This window comes from Somniosus microcephalus, chromosome 4, assembly GCF_052327205.1.
Source record: "Somniosus microcephalus isolate GS21.2 chromosome 4, FLI_Smic_1.0, whole genome shotgun sequence".
NCBI lineage: Eukaryota > Metazoa > Chordata > Chondrichthyes > Squaliformes > Somniosidae > Somniosus > Somniosus microcephalus.
This window is the reverse complement of record NC_140990.1, coordinates 224,891,307-224,915,763: the sequence shown is the minus strand read 5'-3', so window position 1 is coordinate 224,915,763 and position 24,457 is coordinate 224,891,307. Positions and strand designations below refer to the sequence as shown.

Sequence of the window (24,457 nt, the reverse complement as noted above, 5' to 3'; positions counted from 1 at the left end):
GCTAATTAATCCATTAAACTGTGTAGGCCTTGGTTTTACATGAAGATTACATGTATACGTGGTAGTCAATTTGTGTACAATACCTGCTAATGGATCTTGCATAAAGGAACAGGATAATTCCAGCCACAAACAGAAAAATCAGTTTTGGCTCAAATGCTGTAATAAATACATATTATATTAGGTTCCAATTGTTTAACTTTTCACTGTTGAACATCTTCCTCGAAACTTTAGTGCACCTGACTCCAGCACTCACTTTTTGTGGATCTAGCACAGTATTTTTTCCTTAAAAGTTGCATTAACCTTTTTCCCTTGTAAAGCACTCTGAGACACTCTTCTACAAGAGGAGGCGAGAAAAAATTGAGGGGGCTGGACGAGATCTGAAGAGATAGCCAAATGGGCGAACGCGGGTACAAACCCAATCATTGGAGCACCAGTGCATTGCTCAGTCATTGTTGTCCAGACATTGACTTTATTTGTTCAATCATACCAAGTTATATATGGAAACAAAACTGAAAAGAATTCACAGAAAAGAATTTGTGTTTGTTGTAGAACAATCCACATTGTATACTAAAACAAAAGCAAGATGCTGCGGATGCTGGAAATCTCAAATAAAAACAGAAAATGCTGGAAATACTCAGCAGGTCGGGCAGCATCTGTGGAGAGAGAAACAGAGTTAACGTTTCAGGTCGAGGATCTTTCACCAGCTCGGTTTCTTTCTCCACAGATACTGCCCGACCTGCTGAGTGTTTCCGGCATTTTCTGGTTTTATTCTACATTGTAGACCAGTTGCTTGTGTGGTCAAAATTTAAATCCAGGATTGGTGCATTTGGTTAAGTTTTCCCATTTAAAATATACATTTCCCTCACATCAATTTTCTAATTCACACAAATGTGATCAATTCCTTGACATTCTCATCAGTGTGGATTTGCAGTCTTGAATAAAGCACTCCGTACATTTGATCATAGTTCTAACCAAATCACCTTCATCATGGTTCTTAAATCTTGATACAACATTTCTCACTAGTACATTGCTGATAGCATTTAAAAACAATAAAATAAACATTCTACTTTACTCTAAACATTTCTATGTAATCTTTACTTTCTGTGCAGTATAACTGTATGAATGCAGTCTGCATACAGTAACTGTATTGTAGCTCAGCACTTTAGTCCTAAAAGTTGGCCCTGAATTTCCGATCGGAGGCTTCCTGCGGGCGGATGCCTCCAATCGGAAAAAAAATCTACGAACCTACCTACTGGTTCCATAGATCCCGAGGCTTGCGATCCTGGGCCTCTCCTCTTCAAAATGCGCAGAGGCCCAGGTATCCCAGGGGCGCATGCGGTTCACAAGCGCCCCTGGGATCACGTGGGCCAGGCGAACCAATGGAAGAAGGGAATCCCCCTTCATACTTTTGACAGTTCTGTACACACGGAACTGTCAAAAGTATGAATGGGGATCACATTTAAAAACACACTAAAACATTAAATACATTTTTTTTAAATTACATGTTTAAAATTAATTAAAATGCCATTTAATTAAATATTATAAACAAAAATATAATTTTTTGAAAAAAATTTAATGTTTTTACGGGGCTAAAAATAAACTTACCTTTTTTAAGAGTGTTTTTAATTTATAAATTAGTGATCACATTTTATTTTTCTATTTTTTAAAACTCTTATGCTGGTAAAAGCAGGACGTACGCCTGCTTTTACCAGGCGGAAGAATTTGACAGGCTTTCAGCAGGCAGAAGTTGTGCAAAAAACGCAACTCTCCACCCGCGGAGGCCCTTTTCTTGTGCAGGCGAATGATTTGTCAAGAGAATTCTTGACAGATTGGAAGTGCCGGGTTTCAGTGTATGCGCTTCGCATGCCTGAAATCCGCACTTGCGCGGCCCCTACGGGTATGTACACACCTCGTACCCACCCGTGGGGGTCGGAAAATCCGGCCCAATATGACTGTCTTCCTAAGTATTGCAGCCAATGTGAAACCTGGGAACAAACTGCAAAATTCTGCAAGTGTCTAAAATTACAGCAAACATTAATTTTTGCTAACAGCTTTGTGTCTGAGTCAAAGAACAAAGAAGTGAATAACTTTTTCCGAAGAACTTAAGGAAAGTTCAATGACAATAAAGGCCACTCTAAGCAACACCCCTAATGTAAACTCTGGCTACATGAATACTGGCCCCGAATTTGCGGTCGGAGGAGTACCTCCGGAGTACGCCTCTGGCCCGATAAAAAAATCTGCACTTACCTTCAGGTGCCCGGGCTTCAGAGTCTTCGGGTCCTGGGGCTCCAGGCGTACACCTGTATAAAGGCCCATGGATCCCAGGGACGCAGACGGTTCGGAAGCATCCCTGGGATCGCGTGGGCCAGGTCCTCCAATCAGAAAGGAGGATTCCTAATATGCTTATGGGGATTCCACTTACGAATGAAATCCCCATAAGCATATGAAGAATCCCCAAATATTTAAATAATTTATACAACTGGAATAAATAAATGCTCACATTTTAAAATGTAATTAAAAGTCCCTTCAATAAAGCATATACAATAAAATTTAAATTTTTTGAAAAGTAATTTTAAACATTTTAATCTGGGCCAAAATTTACATAAACGAATTTTAAATGTTGTGCATGATTTTTAATTTAAGATTTATATTAACCCTTATGCTGGTGAAAGCAGGTCCTATGCCTGCTTTTACCAGGCATAAAGGTTTTGTGGGCAGTAGTTGGGCAAATAGCCCAACTCTGCGCCAGCGAAAGTTATTTCTGGGTCGAGGTGAACCTTAACAGATTGCAAGTTCCGGGTTTTCGCGCAAGTACACCGCAGCGCATGCGGAAACCTGGAACTTGCAAGGCCTTTCTAATGGCTTATGGCGGTGTATGCTGTGCGTACGTCGTCATCGAGAGCACAAAATCCGGGCCATTATACATAAAAATGCTCCTCAGAATAGATCACCATAGAATGTACCCGCAAGCAAACAGAAACTTCACTGAGGCAGGAAGAATTTTGTATGCCATCATATGCATCCAGTTTTATGATGCGGTATATGTGTAACAGTAGATGCAGTGGCATCTTAAGTAATATCACCCTTTAAAACAGATGCTTTGCTCTATAGTTTTGTATGTTTTTTCTTTTATAAACATTGTAACAGCAATGTAAAGAAGAGATTCTACAAATAGAGCATGGTGTGTGTGTGTGGAGGGGGCGCGAGGGGGTATCTTCCATGGGAGAAAAGTGTCTGCTTACTATTCACTTTTACAACGGACGTAGGATATATGGAGAGGAGAGGTTCTCGGTAGGGGTAGGGACAAAGATGACAAGTTAACAGTAAAAATGTTCAGAGCTATAACGACTACCAAATTCAATGCAACAGCAAAAAATGGGCAACTATGCAGTCTTAATCATGGATATAGTTTTAAACAAAGTAACATCACATGTAACTTTGAATGGTTAAGTAGCAAGTAATCTTCAAAACTCACGTTGTTTTGTTACAGTGACGGTGTACTCCATAACCGACTTCATTGGTTTTACTTTGAAACAGGTTTTGTAATCATAACGTTCAACACTTATGTTGAATTCAGAAGCTGGTGCTTTTGATGATGATATTATTTGATAGTAAAAGCGTACAATAAAGTCTATCACAGTTTCAGGTTCATTAAAAACATTTTCTTCTGAAGGATAAGTAAGCTCCAATAACCCAGAACTGTTTATTTGTACCTGTAAAGAAAAAAAATTAGCTGTAAAATCATACCTTGATTTTTTGAAACACCTCTGTTAGGTTGAACAACCTTTCCAAAGCCAAACTACTTAGTAACTCTATCACAGTACAGAATGAAAATAATCAAATACCTGTATAACCAAGTCCGTTTTGTGCGTGTGAAGATAAACAAACAAAAGACTGTAGTGATTAACCACTTCCAGCATTGACTTTTCAGAATTAGATTTCACAAGGCATCTTTTCAGTCATTTTCATGGAGACCAAAATCTCAGTTGTCTCTAATTTCAGCGGAAAAGTAAATGTTGCTTTTTATTCATTTCTATGTTTGAATCAAAATTAGCAAACGGAGAAAGAACGATTCAACTTGCACTTATATAGTACTTTTCACATCCTTAGGATGTCCCAAAGCACTTCACAGCCAATGATGCCCTTTTGAAGTGCAGTTGCTGCTGTTATGTAGGAAAACGGGGCGCCCAATGTGTGCACAGCATGGTCTCACAGCAATGGTACACAACTAGTTAATCGGTTTTGATTTTGATGGTGCTGGTTAAGGATAAATGTTGGCCAATAGAATTCACCTTCTCTTCTTTGAATAGTGCCCATGGGTAGGTGCCAACGGTTAAGATTTAACTACTTCATAAAAAATGAACATATGTAATAAACTGGCTAAGGGAAGCATTAAAGGCAGATAGTGCAGAAGGAAAAATTGGTTGAATAACTAAGGTAGTAGGTGATTGAGTGGTAGTAGATTTTACAAATGGCCAGATAATCTTTTCCAGTCACATACTTTCCCACATTCCAAATTCAGTCAACTTCAGTATTCCACCAGTTCACATGAATCCTCTGCCTTTCAATTTGAGAATCTCAAATTCAAGGAAGACAGGATTTAGCCATGCAGAGAATGGATATATCTGAAATTCTACTAGCATATTTTATGGGTTATGTTAGATGCTGCACAAATTAATTCATGTATTATTTTGTACTAATGCTGCCTTTGTATCAACCAGTAGATCAGCAGGTGTGAAACAAAAAAACCCAATTCAAATGGAAAATGAGCTGCTATTTAGTGTACTGAGAACATCTTTTTGACCCAACTTTAGTCATAAATACACTGAGATAAGAAGTGCAACTGTACAGCCCACTGAGAAACAGTATACATTCTTGAAACATTAAAGATAGGAGCAGGAGTAGGCCATTCGGCCCTTCGAGCCTGCTCCACCATTCAATGAGATCATGGCTGATCATCCAAATTCAGTACCCTGTCCCTGCCTTCTCCCCATATCCCTTGATCCCTTTAGCCTCAAGAAATATATCCAACTCTTTCTTGAATATATTTAATGAACTGGCCTCCACCGCCCTCTGTGGCAGAGAATTCCACAGGTTCACCACTCTCTGGGTGAAGAAATTCCTCCTCATTTCTGTCCTAAATGGCTTACCCCTTATCCTTAGACTATGACCCCTGGTTCTGGACTCCCCGGCCATCCGAAACATCCTTCCTGCATCTAGTCTGTCCAGATCTGACAGAATTTTATAGGTTTCGACGAGATCCCCTCTCAATCTTCTAAACTCCAGTGAGTATAAGCCCAATCGACACAATCTCTCCTCATACATCATTCCAAAAAAAAAAGTTTTGCACCAAGCTCAACACTGAAGTAAAGAGACGAGGGACTTTGCATCAAGTTTTCACAGGTAGTCTTTGTACACTGTACCATTCCAAATGTTGTAATAGTTGCACTGATTACAAGGTAGAAACTGATAAGGAAGACCATTTAGCATATCCTAGCTTATCCATCCAGAGAGTAGCTACAATACACTATTAAAACATCCAGCTATTCTTAAATGGTTCCAGGGTTTTTTGCCTCAAGTACCCTACCTGAAAGTCCATTCTATGTGTTCATCAGTGTGTGAAGAATCTCCCAATACAAGTTCTAAATGTGCCTTTCAATAGCTTGAACCTGTGTATCTTGTACCATTGTCCCCATTATTTTTTTAAAAATATACAAGAAACTTTCGATTAACCCGCCCCTAAATAACCGGAACGCTCTATCCACCAGCAAAATTCAGGAGTCGGTTCAGATAACTTTTATTACTTTTTTTAACTCCATTTGTTGCTGTGCAAGGGTGTAGCTGAAGCTGTTGCTAAGCTACAGAGACGCTTGCAACTTGTGCCGATTGTTTTGAAGCTGTTGCCGTCCGTGCCGGATACCAGAAAGTTTCCTGTACATTTATGAGGTCCACTCTCGGAAACCTAATTTACAGGCTGAAAAATCCATGCTTACCAATCTTGCATCATAATTCAGTCATCAGAAACTAAGGCCGCGAATTTAATGGAGGAGGCGGGATGGTGGCGGGAGTGCTGGTTTCCGGTTTCTGGTCCCACTCCCAGCTGCAGCTGCTCTGTAAATGTGATTTTCCCTTGATTGGCCTTGTTAAGTCCGCCCTGCAGGTTTCCCAGCCAATTAACAGGAAGCGGGTCTGATGACATCATTTGATGACGTGTCATCAGCTGGTTTCCTTAAAGGGACCACGTCCACATGGAGTTTGACGGTTGTTCTGTCAGTGTTTGACAGCATTGAGGTGCTACAAACACTGACAATCACTGTACAAAGGTGAACGTTTGCACCCAGGCTCTCCAATGACTCCCTCCATATGTTTATGGAGGGAGCCACAGCAGGGAGGTTCTCTTCCCTTCCAAGGGTGGAAGAGACCTCCCCAGGACACCAGGCTAAAGGGATCAAGGGATATGGGGAAAAAGCAGGGACAGGGTACTGAGTTTGGATGATCAGCCATGATCTCATTGAATGGCGGAGCAGGCTCGAGGGGCCGAATGGCCTACTCTTGCTCCTATCTTCTATGTTTCTATGTATCTTACTGTGCACCGCCACCCAACCCTCTCTATCTACTTTATCACATCCCCATCTGACTAGCCAGCCCTCACACTCATCCTACTGCAAGCATACCAACTAACAAGACACAAGGGCAGGCACTTGAGAGGTTTAGCCAATGTCCATGTGAAGTTTCTGGTAATGTGTTGTCATACAGTGAAATCTCTTTTTCCAAAAGTAACCCTTATTGGACAGATCTGAGCGCATCTTGATAAGTGTCTTACCGAGTTCCAGTGATTGTTCAGTCAAAACTACCCCCCTCCCCCCACTATAGTGATGAGTGTGCATGGAATGGCTTGGACATTAAAGGGATGCTTCACGGTGCTGGTGTGGGATGGTGCCAACCTGGCGCATCATGTGGCAGCCAGGGTTTACAGCATCAAGTGAAGTAAATCTGGCCATGGTGATGCCATCGCTGGCCTCCCGGGCAGCAATGTTGTCAGGAGCTGATGCCCTGTGCAGCATCAGGTGATGGCGGAAAAGGTTGGTGATGTTGGTGTGCTTGGTGATGTTGGTGTTGGAGCTGATCGTGGAAGGGTTCGGAGGACCACGGTCCGATTGTTTCAATGGCTCCGATGTTGCTGCAATAGATGGCAACTGCAGGTGAGATGACAAAAGCGATCTGTCACTGGTGAGGGAGGTTCTCCAAATGAGGTGGCACTGGACATACAGTTGGATCTAAAAACTTGTAAGCTAAAGAAATCTCTATATGTAACCAACATTTTCTGTGCTCTGAAACTCACCATCTGCAACATGGCATCCTTTACACCACTTCTGCAGCTGTCAGCTTTTCACAAACATCAGAGCAGACTTAAAACACACCAGGTTGAGCTGGCGTGTTCCCTGAACAGCGGGTAACCCATGGGGGAGAACGTGAAGTTAGAAGAAGTAAGCCTCAAAATAGTCTTAAATTGGCTTTTAACAAGCCATTTTGAATCCCCTGCCGCTTGGTGTCTGGTCAGTTCTCCGCTGACAGACCAGACACCTGGGAGACTCGCGTGGAGGCGGTTTGACAGCAGGTTTATACCCACTGTCAATCTTTGCTATTTTGACAGCGGACCCGCCTCCAAACCTGCCCCCTGAGCACTATTAAATTCGCGGCCTAAGGGTCAGTTTTGTGATTTTTCTTGACCCCACCTCCAGGACTTGAATATCTCCACTGTGTCTTCAGCACCAGAAATGAACAAAGTACTACCACAACAGTATACCCGCTTAAGCAAAACCAACTTATATTGGGGTAGAGTTTCTGCTTTGGCCGCAATCGGGGTCCTGGGTGCAAATTGTGGCCAAAATTGCACTCGTTTTGAGAAGTGTTTTCCCCCCCTCAAGTTTCTGCTCAAACTCATTTGCATATCACTGAATGTAATGTGTCATGAACCAGCACAGCGTTTTAGAACATACATTTCCCCCCAAAATTTTGCTTTAAAAATGTTCCTTGAGATATTTAAGAGTGGTACAGTTTGATTAATACAGCTGAAAACTGGTTTATCACAAAAAATAAGCATTCTAAATCAGTGTCTAGTCCACCACCTGTGCGTAACCCGATTTTAAATCACTGAAAATGACTTTTAGAAACTATACAGAACCATTTTCTAGTTATATTGGTGTAATCAGTTTCTTAGTAAATTAGTAAAAAATTATATCCTAAAGTTTTTAAAACGTGCCTATTAGTGTCCCTGTGCCCAAAAGAACCAGCTTAATTTTAAGAGCCTCCACAAAGGCCTGAAAAAAGGCACAATTAGCAAAAACTCACCATGGTGATTAATTCGATCTAGGTTGTGGCCAGTTTTGTGAGCGGGGCCGGCTTCTAAATGATGGTTTTTAAATTAGCGCAATAGATCACAGAAACTCTATTTGCGCTGGACGTAATTTGCGCTTAAAATGCTGCGATCTTTTGTGCTGGTTTGGCCGATTTCGGGCAAATTGCGCTGAAAAAGAGAGAAATGCAGCAGCCAATTTGCAGACAGCAGGGTCCCACAAACAGCAATGAGATAATGACCAGATAATCAGTTTTAGGGATGTTAGTTAAGGGATAAATATTGGTCAGGACACCGGGAGAACTCCCCTGCTCTTCTTTGAATAGTGGGATCTTTTACTTCCACCTGTGAGGGTAGATAGGGCCTCAGTTTAACATCTCATCCGTAACACAACACGCCAGACAGCGCAGCACTCCCTCAGTACTGTGTAGAAGTGGCAGTCTACATTATGTGGACAGGTCTCTGGAGTGGAGCTTGAACCCATAACCTTCTCACTCAGAGGCTGACACCTTGGCTGCTATAAAAAGTTTTCAGCAACAGTTGGCTATTGCCTATTATATCATCTTCTATTGCTGAGAACGTCAGAGTCTTGTTTTAGAAGTGCAGTCACTGTCTCCCAACTGCCTATCTATCTATCTGCCTGTCTCTGTATTTCGGCTGAATCCACAGAAACAATTAATTTTGAAAACCACGTGAACAAAAGATGCTAAAATGGGAGTTGCCTTTTCCCTTACCTCAAGATGAAATGAGCACGGAGTTCTTCTGTAATGTAAGGCTTATGAGAATCATATTCTGTATCTTACCTTGACTGCTGACCAACAATCCATTAATACATGATTTTGAGAGTATTCGTAACAAAAGAGCTCCATTTTGTTTACAAGGTACACCTCTCCTTCATGTAACATTTCTGCAATAAAACAAATTACAAATGTTACAAATTAGAACTTTAAGCGCCACATAATTTCAGTGCTCCTTTTTGAAAATTAAAGATTGAAATGTTGTGACACAATATTTATCTTTTTTCTAAAATAAAAGGCCTATAAATTCTAATTTCACAGGATAACATCACTGAAGATGATTTCCCAGATTAAATTTATGATGGTGAAGATCCTTGACTACCTTTCTAGTATTATTCAAATGAGTAATACAATTAAGAGTTTTTTCTTAAAACACATTTTTTGGAATTGCAATAGATTTCTAAATACTGTACGCTTAATAGTATCTCCCAATTATCTCATTATTGTATTTTATAGGACCATTTACATTGTTTCCCAGTTAAGGGACAGGTATGCAAATTGATCGATGAGAACACTCCCCTATATTTATATTATTATACATTACCTCCACTTTCCGTAGGCCCATTGAAGACCAATTTGGAAAATGAAGATCTGGTCTTCTGCGCATGCATGAAAATAAGAACAATTTGATTCTTCAATTAAAATTTTAAAGAACTTGTATTTATGTCATACCTACATCACATCTCAGAGAATGTCCTTAAGCCCTTCACATCTAATTAAGCACTTTCCAGGTGCAGTTGCTATTGTTATGTAGGCAAATGCATTTGCCAGTTTGCGCACACACAAAGCAACAAGATCAATGCTCAGTTGACCCGTTTTCAATTGTGCTGGTTGAAGGAGAAATGTTGGCCTGGGCATCAGGAAAATTTCCTGCTCTTATTTAAATGGCACCACAGACATTTTACATCCACCTGAACCACCAGCATAGGCAAATGGGATCTCAGTTTAACATCTCATCTCTAGAATGGCACATCCAACAATGCAGCACTCAGTGAACTGATGTCTAGATTATATGCTCAAATCCTGGGGTGAGGCTTGAACCCACAATCTTCTAACTCAAAAGCAAGAGTGCTACCAACTAAGCAAAGTTGACACTATACTTGGCATCATTTCTACCATTCAATTTTTAACCAGGATCATCCCAACAGGCAAGAGAAATCTGAACCTCCTTTCTCCTACAAAGCACCTCCTACAAGCTCCCTGCACCCAACCTGATTCCTGAGTTGAAGGGGTTGTCTTATGATGAAAGGTTGAGCAGGTTGAGCCTATACTCATTGGAGTTTAGAAGAATGAGAGGTGATCTTAAATGAAACATATAAGATTCTGAGGGGGCTTGACAGGGTAAATGCTGAGAGGATGTTTCCCCTCGTGGGGGAATCTAGAACTAGGAGGCACAGTTTCAGGATAAGGGGTCGCCCATTTAAAACATAGATGAGGAGGAACTTCTTCTCTCAGAGGGTCGTGAATCTTTGGAATTCTCTACCCCAGAGAGCTGCGGAGGCGGAGTCAGTGAATATATTCAAGGTGGAGATAGACAGATTTTTGAATAACAGGGGAGTCGAGGGTTATGGGGAGCGGGCAGGAAAGTGGAGTTGAGGCCAAGATCAGATCAGCCGACTGGCCTGCTCCTGCTCCTATTTCTTATGTTCTTATGTTCTAACCATCCTCAAAGTCCTAGCCTGGTTTCATCGGCCACCCCATTGCTCCCTCAAGCTGAACCCAACAATGCATTATATCAGCTAGCCAGATTGGGATTTTCTACACTTTTGAGGGGACTAAATATATAAAAGGAGTCATTTTGCAAAGCTCTGCTTCAGGCATGGAGCCTCACTGAATGGAAACACAGGTTAGAGACAGGGCTATAACAGTATAAGGCTGATTCTAAGGGCTGGACTCCTGTCTAGTGAGGATCCACATTGGGAGCTTCACCTCACAAAATTATCCCCATCAAGAGACATTTAAAATAGGATTTAATTTCTCCTACCTCTAGATTATATTCTACAAATATCCCATATTTTTCTGCTAAATATAAATCTGCTAAGAGTCTTAAAGGTACTTTAAGCTACATTTTGAAACTAGCAAAATGATTATTTTCTGTGTATTTGTTTTAAAAGGCATGAATAATTTTAACAAATTGAAATATATCATTACATTTTTGTGAAGTTTGTGCTCAAAGTGGGTGATGTTATGGCTGCAAAATGAACATTTTCCACTTGAGTCAGCGACAAGCACTCTCAGGTCAAGTATGGCATGGCTAAATGTACAATCTAGTATACTGTATTCGCTGCTCACGATGCGGTCTCCTCTACATTGGGGAGACCAAATGCAGATTGGGTGATTGCTTTGCGGAACACCTCCGTTCAGTCTGTAAGGGTGACCCCGAGCTTCCGGTCGCCTGTCACTTTAATTCTCCACTCCACTCCGACCTCTCCGTCCTCGGCCTCGGCCTCTTACACTGTTCCAATGAAGCTCAACATAAGCTCGAGGAACAGCACCTCATCTTTCGATTAGGCACTTTACATCCTTCTGGACTCAACACTGAGTTCAACAATTTCAGACCATAACGTCTGCCCCTATCTTGTTTTTCTCTCTCTCGCAGGGCAGCTGTTGATGATTCTGCCATCGCCATTTACACTTCATCTAGAGCCATCTTTTGTTTCTTAACTTGTCCCATTACCATCTCCTTCTGCCTGCACCATCATCCCTTTTGTCTCTTAATCTCTCCTGCCTTCCATCCCATCACAGGCCTTCCCTTTTGTTCTTTCCTCCCCTCTTTCCCTGCCCCTACACTTGCTTAAAAACCTGTTCCATCTCCAACTTTTTCCAGTTCTGACGAAGTGTCATTGGCCCGAAACATTAACTCTGTTTCTCTCTCCACAGATGCTGCCTGACCTGCATTTTCTGTTTTTATTATAAATGTACAATAATGCTCCCACTACCCAATGCGCCGCAGCCCCAACCTCAGAAGAACAGCTCCACTGTACCAGTGTGATATTTGTTTTTCCAATTTTCCCATACCAACCATCCTGTGGCATCTTTGAGCAAGAATGACAACTTTGTGCTGAATTAGGGGCAGTTTTTCTGTTGGCCCATGCCCATTAAATTGACACTGCCCAAATTCCTTTAATTTAGGACCCTTAAAGCCAACAGACAATGTTTTTTAAGTCTTCTCCACTCCTGAATGCATTGCTACAATACAGTTCCACAGGCACCATTTGCCCTGTGGTTATGCCCCAACTAGCCATTATTCCTATGGAGTCCAACAGTGTGTGTTGGCAGGTTCTTGGAGAGCAGGGATAGCGCAGTCAGGCCGAATCCTGCCCTCACTCAAAGTCCACATGCATTTTCCAGCACATGCAAGTCAGTAGCTATCGGACTCCAGAAAAGTGAGCATTGTAGCATGCTGTGCAACTGGCAGTTTATTTTCCCAGTTTCATACACTGGCAGTGCCACAGCAGATTGCCAGGTCAAACAAGTACAAATTCAAAGCTGTGAAGCCACAAACAATTAGCAATGTAAGTTGTTGGCAAAAAGAAAACCATTTTTTTCTTTCAGATTCAGAAAATGCAGTCTTCCAACTTTTGGTTAGGAAGAGGATACCCCCCTTCATGGAAAAGCAGAAACAAATCACCCCAAATTCCTCCGCTGCACCGGCTAGATATGTAAAGATACCTGTCTACCTAGCTTTGCAGTACCAGTCCAAATAGAGAAGACAGTGTAAAATACAAATAAACAGAGAAAATTATGATTTCCAAAAAGAGTCACTGGAAGCTGCCAGAATAAAAGGGAAAGGAAAAGGCCTATACAGCTGGTTAAATTCCCATTCCCTGCACCTATTACTGCTTTCAAAATGACTTTCCAATAATTATCTGAAAATCAAGACTGACCGCGGACACATTATATACAGATGATCAAAGACTTGAGAATTATTTTCCTAAAACATTAATAATCTCTAAAGACACTTCATCCTCACGAACCTGGCCAAACGAAGTTATATGAACATGAAATACACACATGGCTTGTATGGACAGGTTCTGTGTTTGGTGAGGAGACAAACTGCTGCCCTCCCGAGACCAGGGCACCCGGAAATACCGTGTCCATGATCTGGATGTAGTTGGCTGCGGACAGTCCTCCCAGACTGTGTGGCTCCTCCCGGCCAGGATTCACCTCGTTACAGTCTTCTGGTTTTTGTTAAATTTGGGCTGGGACCAAGAAGCCGGCGGAGGGCGGTTCTACTCCCGTGAGAACTGAATACTAGCCAAAGGACAGAGAGGGTTTTCCTTGTGGTGCGGCTTTTTATTCGGTGCTTTATAATGAAAAGGCGGTCGGGTGAAATACCTGAGGGGACTCCGGCTGCTCCGTCCGCGACAGCCTGCACTTGGACCACAGAAGCGCAGAGTAAGGCGGCCAAGGCGCTGCCGAGCCGCTGCTGCATTTCGCCACACGTTTCCTGAGCACTGCCCCGGCTGGCCGAGGTAAAGCCGGAGAGAGCGGCTCCCTCCGGGCAAGTTACAGGGCTCCTGCCCGCAAGGCCGAGGGTTCCTCTCCTACCTCTTCTTTCTTTCCTTCCCTCCTCCCACCACTCTCCTCTCCTCTCCCACTCCCTCTATCTTCTTACCTTCTGCTTTACTCCCTTCACCCACTTTCGTTTTCTCCCCGCCTCTCAGGCGCCGCATGCGCTTTTTGCTGTATTTGAAAATCCCAGAGTCCCCACAAACCGCCAAGCGGCAACGCTGTCAACACGTCAGGTGCAGAAATATTGCGATCAAAATACTGACTCACCCTCTACACTCGGCTTGCCATTCCTCCAGGATTTCCAGTATATTGCTTGCACAACCCAGGAGAAAAATCATTCAAACAAAATTGTGTTTTTTTCATTTTCTTTGAACCTTCACTAATTATTAAAATACTGGAGATAGGGGGGGTGGTTGTGGGTAGATTTGGGGGGTGGGGGTGGTGGTTGTGGGTAGATTTGGGGGGTGGGGGTGGTGGTTGTGGGTAGATTTGGGGGGGTGGGGGTGGTGGTTGTGGGTAGATTTTGGTGGTGGTTGTGGGTAGATTGGGGGGGGGGTTGTGGGTAGATTTGGGGGGGGGGTGGTGGTTGTGGGTAGATTTGGGGGGGGGGTGGTGGTTGTGGGTAGATTTGGGGGGGGTGGTGGTGGTTGTGGGTAGATTTGGGGGGGGGTGGTGGTTGTGGGTAGATTTGGGGGGGGGGTGGTTGTGGGTAGATTTGGGGGGGGTGGTGGTGGTTGTGGGTAGATTTGGGGGGGTGGTGGTTGTGGGTAGATTTGGGGGGGGGTGGTTGTGGGTAGATTTGTGCTGGTTGTGGGTAGATTTGTGGGGGGGTGGTGGTTGTGGGTAGATTTGTGGGGTGGGGGGGTGGTGGTTGTGGGTAGATTTGTGGGGTGGGGGGGGTGGTGGTTGTGGGTAGATTTGGGGGGGGTGGTGGTTGTGGGTAGATTTGGGGGGGTGGTGGTTGTGGGTAGATTTGGGGGGTGGGTGGTTGTGGGTAGATTTGGGGGGGTGGTGGTTGTGGGTAGATTTGGGGGGGGGTGGTGGTTGTGGGTAGATTTGGGGGGGGTGGTGGTTGTGGGTAGATTTGGGGGGGGGTGGTGGTTGTGGGTAGATTTGGGGGGGTGGTGGTTGTGGGTAGATTTGGGGGGGGTGGTTGTGGGTAGATTTGGGGGGGTGGTGGTGGCTGTGGGTGGATTGGGGGGGTGGTGGTGGCTGTGGGTGGATTGGGGGGGTGGTGGTGGCTGTGGGTGGATTGGGGGGGTGGTGGTGGCTGTGGGTGGATTGGGGGGGTGGTGGTGGCTGTGGGTGGATGGGGGGGTGTTGGTGGCTGTGGGTGGATTGGGGGGTGGTGGTGGCTGTGGGTGGATTGGGGGGGTGGTGGTGGCTGTGGGTGGATTGGGGGGGTGGTGGTGGCTGTGGGTGGATGGGGGGGTGTTGGTGGCTGTGGGTGGATTGGGGGGTGGTGGTGGCTGTGGGTGGATTGGGGGGGGTGGTGGTTGCGGGTGGATTGGGGGGGCGGGGGTGGTTGCGGGTGGATTGGGGGGGCGGGGGTGGTTGCGGGTGGATTGGGGGGGCGGGGGTGGTTGCGGGTGGATTGGGGGGGCGGGGGTGGTTGCGGGTGGATTGGGGGGGCGGGGGTGGATTGGGGGGGCGGGGTGGTTGCGGGTGGATTGGGGGGGCGGGGGTGGTTGCGGGTGGATTGGGGGGGGCGGGGGTGGTTGCGGGTGGATTGGGGGGGGCGGGGGTGGTTGCTGGTGGATTGGGGGTGCGGGGGTGGTTGTGGGTGGATTGCGGGGGCAGGGGTGGTTGCGGGTAGATTGGGGTGGCGGGGGTGGTTGCCGGTGTATTGGGGTGGGCTGGTGTGCTTACGGGTTGATTGGGGCGGGCGGGGGTAGATTGGTGCGGCGGGGGTGGCTGCGGGTGGATTGGGGGGGCGGGGGTGGTTGCGGGTGGATTGGAGGGGGCGGGGGTGGTTGCGGGTGGATTGGGGGGGGCGGGGGTGGATTGGGGGGGTGGTTGCGGGTGGATTGGGGGGGCGGGGGTGGTTGCGGGTGAGTGGTGGTGGTTGCGGGTGGGTGGTGGTGGTTGTTGGGGGGGTGGTGGATTGGGGGGGTGGGGGTGGTTGTGGGTGGATTGGGGGGGTGGTGGTAGTTGTGGGGGGGTGGTGGTGGTTGTGGGTGGATTGGGGGGGTGGTGGTGGTTGTGGGTGGATTGGGGGGTGGTGGTGGTTGTGGGTGGATTGGGGGGTGGTGGTTGTGGGTGGATTGGGGGGGCGGTGGTGGTTGTGGGTGGATTGGGGGGGTGGTTGTGGGTGGATTCGGGGGGTGGGGGTGGTTGCGGGTGGATTGGGGGGGGCGGGGGTGGTTGCGGGTGGAAAACAATTAGCAATGCATCAACTCAAGCTCTCTTAGACACCTTTCTGGATAACATATACACTCACAATAAAGAAGGCGTAAACCGGGCAGTTAGTAAACTAAACAATATTTTTGATAATTTGGCAACAAATGCAAACTTGAAAGCTCGCAAGAACAAACCCAAAACAAAAAACTATGAAAAATGGTTTGACCATGATTGCCATAACATGAGGAAAAAACTTAGAAAACTATCAAACCAAAAACACAGACATCCAGAAAACGAGGAATTACGCCTTACTTATTGTCAGACGCTAACACAATACAGAAACACACTCAGGACCAAAAAAGAGCAATTTATTAAGAATACACTCAGCTCCATGGAGGAATCCATTGAGTCGAATTGTTTCTGGGACAACTTGAAAACACTACACAAAAAACAACACGACGATTTGTCCATTCAAAATGGGGACACATGGGTAAACCACTTTGAAAAATTATACCAGAAAAACACACTAGGACCAGAGCAACACCAAATACGCAAAAAACTTGAAAAGCTTGAAATGGCCATAAAAGATAACCAAAACCCGCTAGACGCCATAATAACAGAAAAAGAACTTCTTGAAAAACTCAAGGACCTGCGACCAGGAAAAGCTTGCGGGACAGACGGCATACTAAACGAGATGATTAAACACGCAGACGACAAACTGAAACTGGCTATCCTAAAACTCTTCAACTTGGTTCTGAGTGTCGGTTATTTCCCTGACATCTGGAACAAAGGACTCATAACACCCATATACAAAAGTGGGGACAAAATCGACCCAAACAACTATCGAGGCATCTGTGTAAACAGTAACCTGGGGAAGGTATTCTGTAGCATCATAAACAAAAGACTTATAAACTTCCTTGAAGAGCACAATGTCTTGAGTAAAAGCCAAATTGGATTCCTGCCAAACTATAGAACATCCGATCATATCTTCACCCTACAGACCCTAATTGACAAACACGTTCACCATAACAAAAGCAAAATCTACGCATGCTTTGTAGATTTCCAGAAGGCTTTCGACTCCATCTGGCATGACGGTTTATTCCTGAAACTTATCGAAAGCGGGGTAGGAGGTAAAACATATGATGTAATTAAATCAATGTATACAAACAATAAATGTGCAGTTAAAATTGGAGACAAACAAACAAAATACTTCCCACAGGGGCGGGGGGTGACGCAGGGCTCGCCAATCTCACCGACACTCTTTAATATTTACATTAATGGATTGGCAAAACTACTTGAACAATCTACAGCACCCGGCCTCACCCTATATGAATCCAAGGTTAAATTCCTCCTCTATGCCGACGACCTGGTTCTGCTGTCACCAACTAAGGAGGGTCTACAGCAGAACCTGGACCTGCTGGAGTCGTACTGCCAGACTTGGGCCCTGACAATAAATCCCCAAAAAACCAAAGTCCTTGTGTTCCAGCAAAGATCCAAACAACATGGACCCACAATAAATTTCACAGTAGGAACAACCAAAATTGAACAAACCACTCACTACACATACTTGGGCTTAAAAATCAGTTCTACGGGAAACTTCAAACTGGCTGTGAATGAACTGAAAGAGAAAGCAAGAAGGGCTTTCTATGCCATCAAAAAATCAATCCAAATAGAAATCCCAATTATCATTTGGCTCAAAATTTTCAAATCAGTAATTGAACCAATTGCACTCTATGGCAGTGAGGTCTGGGGACCACTAACACAACAAGATTTTGCAAAATGGGACAAACACCCAATTGAGATCCTACATGCGGAATTCTGTAAAAGTATCCTCCGGACTCAAAGGAAAACAGTAAACAACGCATGCAGGGCGGAACTAGGCCAATACCCATTAATAATCACTATCCAAAAAAGAGCCACCAAATTTTGGAATCACCTACAAATGAGCAACCCCCAATGCTATCACTACGACGCCCTGAAATGCCAAGAGCTGACCATAAAGAAGAATACCCTCAGTCAACTAGTCCTGGGACTCAATAAAGTAACTAATAACAATACTAACAATAACCAGCCCCAGGACAGTGACAGGGTAACACAAAGAATTCGACCCAACACAATCGTCGCTAAGCAAAAGGAAAAATATCTGTCATATTGGGCAGAAACAACAAAAACCCAAAGCAAACTCAATTGCTACTTGGCCCTAAACAGACAATACAACATAGCTGATTACCTGACCATGGTAAAGGATAACAAACTGAGAAGAACCTTGACAAGGTACAGACTTAGCGAACATAGCCTAGCGATCGAAAAAGGCAGACCAGGCTGCCAAGAGAAGACAGGATATGCTCTCACTGCAGTCAGGGAGTAGTTGAGACAGAGATGCACTTCCTCACAGCCTGTGGAAAATATCAGGGCATCAGAGAGAATTTCTATCAAAAATTCTCACAAATATGCCCTGAATTCAGAAATCTGACTGACAACCAAAAACTCCCATTCCTACTGGGGGAGGAGAGAAGCTGTGTAACACTGGCGGCACACTATGTTACAGCTTGCCATGAACAGAGGGACAACCAGTAAACTAAGACAAGAGTATATATAAACAAGGCGAAAATATATTTATAAACTCAGGGATATACCTGTTTATACACTGTATGAATGGAACCGCGTTTATGTGTTCAACCATAAATGTATTTTGATGCTTTGGCAACATAAGATGTACCTTATCATGCCAATAAAGCGATTTGTATTGTATTGGATTGGATTGGGGGGGCGGGGGTGGTTGCGGGTGGATTGGAGGGGGCGGGGGTGGTTGCGGGTGGATTGGGGGGGCGGGGGTGGTTGCGGGTGGATTGGGGGGGCGGGGGTGGTTGCGGGGGGGGGTGGTGGTGGTTGTTGGGGGGGGTGGTGGATTGGGGGGGTGGGGGGTGGTTGTGGGTGGATTGGGGGGGTGGTTGTGGGGGGGGTGGTGGTGGTTGTGGGTGGATTGGGGGGGGTGGTGGTTGTGGGTGGATTGGGGGGTGGTGGTTGTGGGTGGATTGGGGGGGTGGTGGTGGTTGTGGGTGGATTGGGGGGGGTGGTTGTGGGTGGATTGGGGGGGTGGGGGTGGTTGTGGGTGGATTGGGGGTGGTGGTGGTTGTGGGTGGATTGGGGGGGTGGTGGTGGCTGTGGGTGGATTGGGGGGCTGGTGGTGGTTGTGGGTGGATTGGGGGGGTGGTGGTGGTTGTGGGTGGATTGGGGGGGTGGTGGTTGTGAGTGGATTGGGGGGGTGGTGGTTGTGGGTGGATTGGGGGGGTGGTGGTTGTGGGTGGATTGGGGGGGTGGTGGTTGTGGGTGGATTGGGGGGGTGGTGGTTGTGGGTGGATTGGGGGGGTTGTGGGTGGATTGGGGGGGTGGTGGTTGTGGGTGGATTGGGGGGGGTGGTGGTTGTGGGTGGATTGGGGGGGTGGTGGTGGTTGTGGGTGGATTGGGGGGCTGGTGGTGGTTGTGGGTGGATTGGGGGGGTGGTGGTGGTTGTGGGTGGATTGGGGGGGTGGTGGTTGTGGGTGGATTGGGGGGGTGGTGGTTGTGGGTGGATTGGGGGGGGTGGTGGTGGTTGTGGGTGGATTGGGGGGGTGGTGGTTGTGAGTGGATTGGGGGGGTGGTGGTTGTGGGTGGATTGGGGGGGTGGTGGTTGTGGGTGGATTGGGGGGGGTGGTGGTTGTGGGTGGATTGGGGGGGTGGTGGTTGTGGGTGGATTGGGGGGGTGGTGGTTGTGGGTGGATTGGGGGGTGGTGGTTGTGAGTGGATTGGGGGGGGTGGAGGGTGGATTGGGGGGGTGGTGGGTGGATTGGGGGGGTGGTGGGTGGATTGGGGGGCGGGGGTGGCTTGGGGGGCGGGGGTGGTTGTGGGTGGATTGGGGGGTGGGGTGGATAGGGGGGTGGTTGTGGGTGGATTGGGGGGGTGGGGTTGGTTGCGGGTGGATTGGGGGGGTGGTTGCGGGTGGATTGGGGGGGCGGGGGGTGGTTGCGGGTGGATTGGGGGGGCGGGGGTGGTTGCGGGTGGATTGGGGGGGCGGGGGTGGTTGCGGGTGGATTGGGGGGGCGGGGGTGGTTGCGGGTGGATTGGGGGGGGCGGGGGTGGTTGCGGGTGGATTGGGGGGGCGGGGGTGGTTGCGGGTGGATTGGGGGGGCGGGGGTGGTTGCGGGTGGATTGGTGGGGGTGGTTCGGGTGGATTGAGGGGGTGGGGGTGGTTGCGAGTGGATTGGTGGGGGGGGGTGGGGGTGGTTGCGGGTGGATTGGGGGGGTGGGGGTGGTTGCGGGTGCATTGGGGGGGTGGGCGTGGTTGCGGGTGGATTGGGGGGGTGGTGGTGGATTGGGGGGTGGTGGTGGTTGCGGGTGGATTGGGGGGTGCTGGTGGTTGTGGGTGGATTGGGGGGTGGTGGTTGTTGTGAGTGGATTGGGGATGGCGGGTGGTGGTGGATTGGGGATGGGGGTGGTGGTGGTTGTGAGTGGATTGGGGATGGGGGGTGGTGGTTGTGAGTGAATTGGTGATGGGGGGGTGGTGGTTGTGGGTGGATTGGGGGTGGTGGTGGTTGTGGGTGGATTGGGGATGGGGGGTGGTTGTTGGGTTGGTGGTTGTGGGTGGATTGGGGATGGGGGGTGGTGGTTGTGGGTGGATGGGGGGTGGTGGTGGATGGGGGGGTGGTTGTGGGTGGATTGGGGATGGGGGGTGGTGGTTGTGGGTGGATGGGGGGTGGTGGTGGATGGGGGGGTGGTTGTGGGTGGATTGGGGATGGGGGGTGGTGGTGGTTGTGGGTGGATTGGGGATGGGGGGGTGGTGGTTGTGGGTGGATTGGGGATGGGGGGTGGTTGTTGGGTTGGTGGTTGTGGGTGGATGGGGGTGGTGGTGGTTGTGGGTGGATTGGGGTGGTGGTGGTTGTGGGTGGATTGGGGTGGTGGTGGTTGTGTGTGGATTGGGGGGGTGGTGGTGGTTGTGGGTGGATTGGGGGGGTGGTTGTGGGTGGATTGGGGGGGTGGTTGTGGGTGGATGGGGGGGGTGGTGGTGGTTGTGGGAGGATTTGGTGGTTGTGGGTGGATTGGGGGGGTGGTTGTGGGTGGATTGGGTGGATGGTTATGGGGGGGTGGTTGTGGGTGGATGGGGTGGTTGCGGGTGGATTGGGGGGGCGGGGGTGGTTGCGGGTGGATTGGGGGGGGCGGGGGTGGTTGCGGGTGGATTGGGGGGGCGGTGGTGGTTGCGGGTGGATTGGGGGGGGCGGTGATGGGGGGGGCGGGGGTGGTTGCGGGTGGATTGAGGGGGCGGGGGTGGTTGCGGGAGGATTGGGGGGGCGGGGGTGGTTGCGGGTGGATTGGGGGGGCGGGGGTGGTTGCGGGTGGATTGGGGGGGCGGGGGTGGTTGCGGGTGGATTGGGGGGGCGGGGTGGTTGCGGGTGGATTGGGGGGGCGGGGGTGGTTGCGGGTGGATTGGGGGGGCGGGGGTGGTTGCGGTTGGATTGGGGGGGCGGGGGTGGTTGCGGGTGGATTGGGGGGGCGGGGGTGGTTGCGGGTAGATTGGGGGGGCGGGGGGTGGTTGCAGGTGGATTGGGGGGGCGGGGGTGGTTACGGGTGGATTGGGGGGGGCGGGAGTGGTTGCGGGTGGATTGAGGGGGCGGGGGTGGTTGCGGGAGGATTGGGGGGGCGGGGGTGGTTGCGGGTGGATTGGGGGGGCGGGGGTGGTTGCGGGTGGATTGGGGGGGCGGGGGTGGTTGCGGGTGGATTGGGGGGGCGGGGTGGTTGCGGGTGGATTGGGGGGGCGGGGGTGGTTGCGGGTGGATTGGGGGGGCGGGGGTGGTTGCGGGTGGATTGGGGGGGCGGGGGTGGTTGCGGGTGGATTGGGGGGGCAGGGGTGGTTGCGGGTAGATTGGGGGGGCGGGGGTGGTTGCAGGTGGATTGGGGGGGCGTGGGTGGTTACGGGTGGATTGGGGGGGCGGGAGTAGATTGGGGGGGCGGGAGTGGTTGCGGGTGGACTGGGGGGGCGGGGGTGGTTGCGGGTGGATTGGAGGGGGCGGGGGTGGTTGCGGGTGGATTGGGGGGGCGGGGGTGGTTGCGGGTGGGTGGTGGTGGTTGCGGGGTGGTTGGTGGTGGTTGTTGGGGGGGGTGGTGGATTGGGGGGGTGGTGGTGGTTGTGGGTGGATTAGGGGGGGGGTGGTTGTGGGTGGATTGGGGGGGTGGTGGTAGTTGTGGGTGGATTAGGGGGGGGTGGTTGTGGGTGGATTAGGGGGGGGGTGGTTGTGGGTGGATTGGGGGGGTGGTGGTGGTTGTGGGTGGATTAGGGGGGGGTGGTTGTGGGTGGATTGGGGGGGTGGTGGTAGTTGTGGGGGGGGTGGTGGTGGTTGTGGGTGGATTGGGGGGGTGGTGGTAGTTGTGGGGGGGGTGGTGGTGGTTGTGGGTGGATTGGGGGGGTGGTGGTTGTGGGTGGATTGGGGGGGGGTGGTTGTGGGTGGATTGGGGGGGTGGTGGTGGTTGTGGGTGGATTGGGGGGGCGGGGGTGGTTGCGGGTGGATTGGGGGGGCGGGGGTGGTTGCGGGTGGATTGGGGGGGCGGGGGGTGGTTGCGGGTGGATTGGGGGGGCGGGGGTGGATTGGGGGGGGCGGGGTGGTTGCGGGTGGATTGGGGGGGCGGGGGTGGTTGCGGGTGGATTGGAGGGGGCGGGGGTGGTTGCGGGTGGATTGGGGGGGCGGGGGTGGTTGCGGGTGGATTGGGGGGGCGGGGGTGGTTGCGGGTGGATTGGAGGGGGCGGGGGTGGTTGCGGGTGGATTGGGGGGGCGGGGGTGGTTGCGGGTGGATTGGGGGGGCGGGGGTGGTTGCGGGGGGGGTGGTGGTGGTTGTTGGGGGGGTGGTGGATTGGGGGGGTGGTGGTGGTGGTGGGTGGATTGGGGGGTGGTGGTTGTGGGTGGATTGGGGTGGTGGTGGTTGTGGGTGGATTGGGGGGTGGTGGTTGTGGGTGGATTGGGGGGGTGGTGGTGGATGTGGGTGGATTGGGGGAGTGGTGGTGGATGTGGGTGGATTGGGGGGGTGGTGGTGGATGTGGGTGGATTGGGGGAGTGGTGGTGGATGTGGGTGGATTGGGGGAGTGGTGGTGGATGTGGGTGGATTGGGGGAGTGGTGGTGGATGTGGGTGGATTGGGGGAGTGGTGGTGGTTGTGGGTGGATTGGGGGGGTGGTGGTGGATGTGGGTGGATTGGGGGAGTGGTGGTGGATGTGGGTGGATTGGGGGAGTGGTGGTGGATGTGGGTGGATTGGGGGAGTGGTGGTGGTTGTGGGTGGATTGGGGGGGTGGTGGTGGTTGTGGGTGGATTGGGGGAGTGGTGGTGGTTGTGGGTGGATTGGGGGAGTGGTGGTGGATGTGGGTGGATTGGGGGAGTGGTGGTGGATGTGGGTGGATTGGGGGGGTGGTGGTGGTTGTGGGTGGATTGGGGGAGTGGTGGTGGATGTGGGTGGATTGGGGGGGTGGTGGTGGTTGTGGGTGGATTGGGGGAGTGGTGGTGGATGTGGGTGGATTGGGGGGGTGGTGGTGGTTGTGGGTGGATTGGGGGAGTGGTGGTGGATGTGGGTGGATTGGGGGAGTGGTGGTGGATGTGGGTGGATTGGGGGGTGGTGGTGGGTGTGGGTGGATTGGGGGAGTGGTGGTGGTTGTGGGTAGTGGTGGTGGTTGTGGGGGGGTGGGGGTGGTTGTGGGTGGATTGGGGGAGTGGTGGTGGATGTGGGTGGATTGGGGGAGTGGTGGTGGATGTGGGTGGATTGGGGGAGTGGTGGTGGGTGTGGGTGGATTGGGGGGTGGTGGTGGGTGTGGGTGGATTGGGGGGGTGGTGGGTTGGGGGGTGATGGGTTGGGGGGGTGGTGGATTGGGGGGGGTGGTGGTGGTGGTTGTGGGTGGATTGGGGGGGTGGTGGGTTGGGGGGGTGATGGGTTGGGGGGGTGGTGGATTGGGGGGGGTGGTGGCTGTGGGTGGATTGGGGGGGTGGTGGTGGCTGTGGGTGGATTGAGGGGGGTGGTGGATTGGGGGGGTGGTGGCTGTGGGTGGATTGGGGGGGTGGTGGTGGCGGTTGTGGGTGGATTGGGGGGGTGGTGGTGGCGGCTGTGGGTGGATTGGGGGGGTGGTGGCTGTGGGTGGATTGGGGTGGTGGTGGTGGCGGCTGTGGGTGAATTGGGGGGGTGGTGGTGGCGGCTGTGGGTGGATTGGGGGGGTGGTGGTGGCGGCTGTGGGTGGATTGGGGGGGTGGTGGTGGCGGCTGTGGGTGGATTGGGGGGGTGGTGGTGGCGGCTGTGGGTCGATTGGGGGGGTGGTGGCGGCTGTGGGTGGATTTGGGGGGTGGTGGTTGTGGGTGGATTGGGGGGGTGGTGGTTGTAGGTGGATTGGGGGGGTGGTTGTGGGTGGATTGGGGGGTGGGTGGATTGGGGGGTGGGGGTGGTT

At 50.0% G+C, this 24,457-nt stretch overlaps 1 protein-coding gene across 3 annotated transcripts in view; it reads right to left on the bottom strand.

The window, feature by feature from the left end:
- The window catches only part of LOC147120234 (nuclear envelope integral membrane protein 1a-like), a 37,365-nt gene extending 23,476 nt beyond the window's left edge, over positions 1–13,889 (bottom strand). Inside the window, exons 1-4 of one of the 3 annotated variants that reach the window (XM_085985865.1) lie at positions 13,772–13,889; positions 9,160–9,263; positions 3,476–3,713; positions 84–156 (exon numbers count right to left, since the gene is read on the bottom strand). In XM_085985865.1, coding sequence (XP_085841991.1) covers positions 84–156; positions 3,476–3,713; positions 9,160–9,263; positions 13,772–13,829 — 473 coding nt within the window. In that variant the 5' untranslated portion in view covers positions 13,830–13,889. Of the gene's footprint in view, positions 1–83; positions 157–3,475; positions 3,714–9,159; positions 9,264–13,130 lie in introns of all 3 variants that reach the window. The other 2 variants (XM_085985864.1, XM_085985863.1) reach the window with 2 other exon arrangements.
- Between the last annotated feature and the right edge of the window lie 10,568 nt (positions 13,890–24,457).